The sequence below is a fragment of the Hemibagrus wyckioides genome, linkage group LG09 (genome assembly GCF_019097595.1).
Source record: "Hemibagrus wyckioides isolate EC202008001 linkage group LG09, SWU_Hwy_1.0, whole genome shotgun sequence".
Taxonomy (NCBI): Eukaryota; Metazoa; Chordata; class Actinopteri; order Siluriformes; family Bagridae; genus Hemibagrus; species Hemibagrus wyckioides.
Genome location: NC_080718.1, coordinates 13,727,405 through 13,731,926, shown reverse-complemented (window position 1 = coordinate 13,731,926; position 4,522 = coordinate 13,727,405). Strand labels below are relative to the sequence as shown.

Below are 4,522 nucleotides of genomic sequence, written 5' to 3'. Positions count from 1 at the left end.
TGTTAAGAAAGCTTATTAGACAAGCTGGAAATTCAAAATAAGTTCCAATATATCAGATTCCACATTAGTGTTTTGATGAGGCAGCGGACAATAACTTCAAATTAGTTTGCTCTTTCTCCAACACACACACACGCGCGAGCGCGCGCGCACGAGCACGAGCACACGCACGCGCTGAGAGCCACCCCTTCCCCGTGTCTCTCCTTCGCCCAGTATAAAAGTGCGGATGGCGCTGAAGTCGAGGTCAGTGCAGGTGGAGGGTTAAGTAACCGCTGCTGCAGCTGCGCAAAACTGTCCATCCGGAGCTATTTCATTCTAGCGAGGAAACCTTACTGCAACTGCCAACATGCCTAAATGCCCCAAGTGCAGCAAGGAAGTGTACTTTGGTAAGAAAACGCGTTTCTACTTGTTATTTTGTCAGAAGAGGACGCAAAAAAAAAAGAAAAGAAAAACCTTCAAGCTAAGTAGCTAATAAAACCTAATATGTTCACTGAGCAAAAACCAAAAAAGGGCGTGGCAAAGAAAAGTGCTCTAAATTTTAACTCATTTCCTGTTTAGCCGTTAGGTAATGCTAGCTTTTTTTATTTGAATTTCTCAAGTTGAGAGAGGATAAAATGACAAGAAAGTCATCACATTTATTATAAATATGATTTGTTCTAAGAAGCTGAAAATCACTGACCCGATACTTCTGGTTTCTATTTGTGGGAGGAGGTTGATTTAAAGGAAGATATAAGTTGCCTCTTAAATCCCTACAGAGCACACAGACAGAGCAGGTCCATCACATCTATCACAGTGGATCACAGAGGAGTTAGATTGGATGTGATGGGCATCTGCTTCATGTAGAGCATTTCTCTTAGACAGGTATCAGGAGAGTTCTGCCTGAGGCGTGTAAATTCACCAAGTCTCCAAAACAAAGCACTAAGCTTACTCTCTCTCCGTAACATCTGGCTTCTGTCAGAGATCCGACAAAAGAATGAACTGATCCTCCATTATTTATTTATTTATTTTCCTTTCTCTTCTCTATACATGAACTGCAAACCCCACCTTCGTTCATTCAGTAGCTGGATTCATTCTTGTCAAGGTTGTTATTGCTTCTAGATATAAAAGTAGCTTTTTTTTCTGGATTCTCGGTGATCTGTAAAGAGTTTCTAGCACATATTATTTACGAAAGTTTGAACGAATTAGTAGGGACGGACATTTTAACAATAACATTTGATACTTGTCAGTAGTTAAAGCCAGCGAGACTCTAAAGACATCCCCAGCAATAAACTAGACACTAGAGTATGTATATTCAAAGCATGAGTGTTTCAAGATTGCTGTTTTTGCAATACTATATACTGCAATGGATATTTCTATTATGCCGTGTAAGCATTTTCAACTAGTTTGTATTTCAACATTCGTTTGTATTCAGTAAAATGAAGTAGCATGCACCATGTTAATGCCTGATAACCTTCTCATTCATTACACCACTAATGTTCGGTTGGACCTCTAATCATCCTATTTCTGCTTCACCAGTAGAGGCTTAATGTTATCATCTTCCAGGGACAGAAAAAAATAATAAGATTAGAGGAATACAAAAGCCTTCTGCTTTCCTCCCACAGCTACAGCAGCAGTAGGAGCAGTTTAGGAGAAAGCAGAACAGTCCCCATCGTGCATGGAGATTTACTGCTATTTACCTGAGAATTCTTATTCATCATGCACTATTTCACAAAAATAAGCATCATAAGAGAACGTTAGAGTGTTATCTAGTCTAATTGGGCTAATTACAAAGTTGTTGCAGTGTGTACAGGTTTTTACTGTGCAACCTTGAACTATTTTTGCACTTCCTCTCAATGAACGCTTTCCACTGAGCACTGAAAAAGAAGTGAGACTGCTACAAAGCAAGACAGAGATCGTTCAGAACAATGTTTAGTCTCTGATCCAGTGTTTTTAGGAAATGTCCATATGAAAAACAGCAACTACAGTCATTTCCATTCACTGCTGTCATTTCCCTTCCTGTCATCCTCTGTTAGAAAGATTTTCCATAATTTTGTGTGTGCGTGTTTGTGTTTGTGAGAGTGTGTGTGCTTTGGATGAGCTTCCCTGCTCCTTAGTGTGTGTCACTGGGAATTACCAATACTGTGATATACAGAACAGACCATCTGTAAAGTCCATCACACTCAGTAAACTGATGAGGACACCATGGCAAAAAAAAATGGACCATGCTTTTTTAGCAGTTTAATACCCCACGTTCCTTTTTAAACTTTCATTTTATGCAGGCGATATCGTTTTTCTGATATTATGAACTAACTAGCTTTACTTTCTACCCTAAACAGCCTGAGCAGATACATTGTCCTTCAGGCCTCTTCAACCAAGCAGGATATGCCTATTAGCATTTAATCTTTTTTGTATTGTTTAATTTTATATTTGCATTAGATTTTAGAGGTTGCCTTCCATGTACTGATTTTTATGTATGTACAAAGTCTTTGACATTTTTTCTCTTCATTTTTCAATGGAAAAATCTCAATGGGGTTGCAAGCATTTGCCCTTGATGCAGTGCAGACATTTTCATACACAAAAGCATGTGCAGACTTCAACACTAGTAATAAGTCAGAAGCATGACATTCTGTCCTTGTCTTGTTTTATGATATTATCATGGGAGTTGTTTTCCTGTCTCTTACGCTCTGGCCCACAGATAAAGCCTAGTTTATTGGCCTTGCAAGGGAGGGCTTGCAAATTCCTCAGAGATCATTGTTTTGCGCAAAATATATTGACCTAATGTCTTTCTTACCATAACTTAGAGACAACTGAGTGGGGAGGAAATACATTAGTCTCAAGGAGCAATATTCGGATAGAGATGTATTTGTAGTAGCAGGATGAAGAAAAGCTCACAATGTTAACCATATCTTAGAATTACAATAGCTCTTCTCTGTGTTTCAGCCGAGAGGGTGACATCTCTGGGTAAGGACTGGCACAGACCCTGTCTGAAGTGTGAGAAATGCAATAAAACCCTCTCTGCAGGTTCGCATGCAGAGGTAAGAATCACATCACCAGCAAATCTTTACATAAATGTAACGTGATACTGATTTGAATCTACGGACTGTTGATTTTGGCGTCACGCTGCAGTCAAAACAATGTCTGGAACTACTAAGTTCATCATGGGGAAGGGTGCACATGTGGGCTTTACTCCATGTCCATATAGCACATCTATTTGCTATAAATGAAATGTGTTTTTTCTCAGCATGAGGGAAAGCCGTACTGTAACAATCCATGTTACTCTGCACTCTTCGGACCCAAAGGTGAGTAAATATTCATCATCACATTACCACACCTTTTGGCTTATTGCTTGGTCATTTGATCAGGGTTGATTATCAACTAAAAAAATATGTTTAGGAGATATAGTGTCCTCCTGAAAGCACTAAATTCATTTTACTGAGCTCTGAGAGCTAATCTTTCAAGGCTTCTTATCAATAGCTGTTATCTTGTGCCATATCATCATTCACACAATGTATAGAAATAGGCTGCTTCTTCCATAACTGCACCCCAAATGTTTATCAGCACTTTAAAAGAGATCCTTCTTTGTAGGGCTGGTAGGTATATAGTGTAAGCTTGCTGTGGTTGATGGTTCCTGATAGAAGACCTCTACTGTCAGTGCTTGCCAACTATTTGCCAGCATGCTTACATTGAAGTCCCTCTCATTCTGTTTTGTCTCCATTTCTCCATCTCTCAGGGTTTGGACGTGGAGGCACTGAGAGCCACACATTCAAATAAACCCACACTTGGGTGTTGGCTTTAGGTGAGTACTTTTAGAGGTAAATACCCTTTAATTATGTTGCTCAAGACAGAAAGGAGATAAAAATAAACATTCTGTAGGTCTTATCAGTTGCTCTATTAAATGCACATCTTATCAATGCCCACTGATAATGTGGTGTTTATATTGGCTGTGCCTTTTCCTTCCAGGTTTCCTCCCTCTACTAGCTGGCAGGGGAAAGTAGGACGCCATGCCTCAAGTGTTTTTATCTATATATAGCTCAACCAAAGAAAAAAAGGTGACCAAGCCATGGCCAACTGTGTGGTGATTCCTGAGATCTAGATTACGTCTGAATTTAGACTAAAATGTTTTTTCACTGAAAATTCTCCACTGGCATTACATTTTAGTCCAAACCCAGGCTTAATGCAGTGTCAGAATTGAAGCCCAGTAGGTTTTAGTTTGGTGAATGTAATGTAGTTTGATATACATAAAACCATGTAATGATGTTTGGGATAGTTCTGAGGCACTATACAAAATCGCTTTTGTAATTAAACATTGAGTTGTTAACATTCACGTGAAGAAGTGTGTCATTTTCTCACACAAACTTTCAATTTTCCCATCATACACATTTCTGTTCTTTGACTTTCTTGTTTTTACAATCCTTTTGCGCATCAGAAGAAGAAACAGTACTGCCACTTAAACTACTACATGTCCTGAAATCAACTCAGCAAATTAGTGCCTACAAACTGCATTATGGTCTTCAATCTTTATAAATTGTTATGCTCCAGAGAGCTT

At 39.0% G+C, this 4,522-nt stretch overlaps 1 protein-coding gene across 1 annotated transcript; it reads left to right on the top strand.

Moving 5' to 3' along the window:
- Positions 1-218: 218 nt before the first annotated feature.
- On the top strand, positions 219-4,296 carry crip1 (cysteine-rich protein 1). The gene is made up of 5 exons (XM_058399742.1): positions 219-383; positions 2,917-3,011; positions 3,218-3,275; positions 3,707-3,772; positions 3,937-4,296. Exons 1-4 carry the CDS (start codon positions 344-346, stop codon positions 3,745-3,747), a joined length of 234 nt encoding a protein of 77 aa, XP_058255725.1. The 5' UTR covers positions 219-343; the 3' UTR covers positions 3,748-3,772; positions 3,937-4,296.
- Positions 4,297-4,522: the final 226 nt, after the last annotated feature.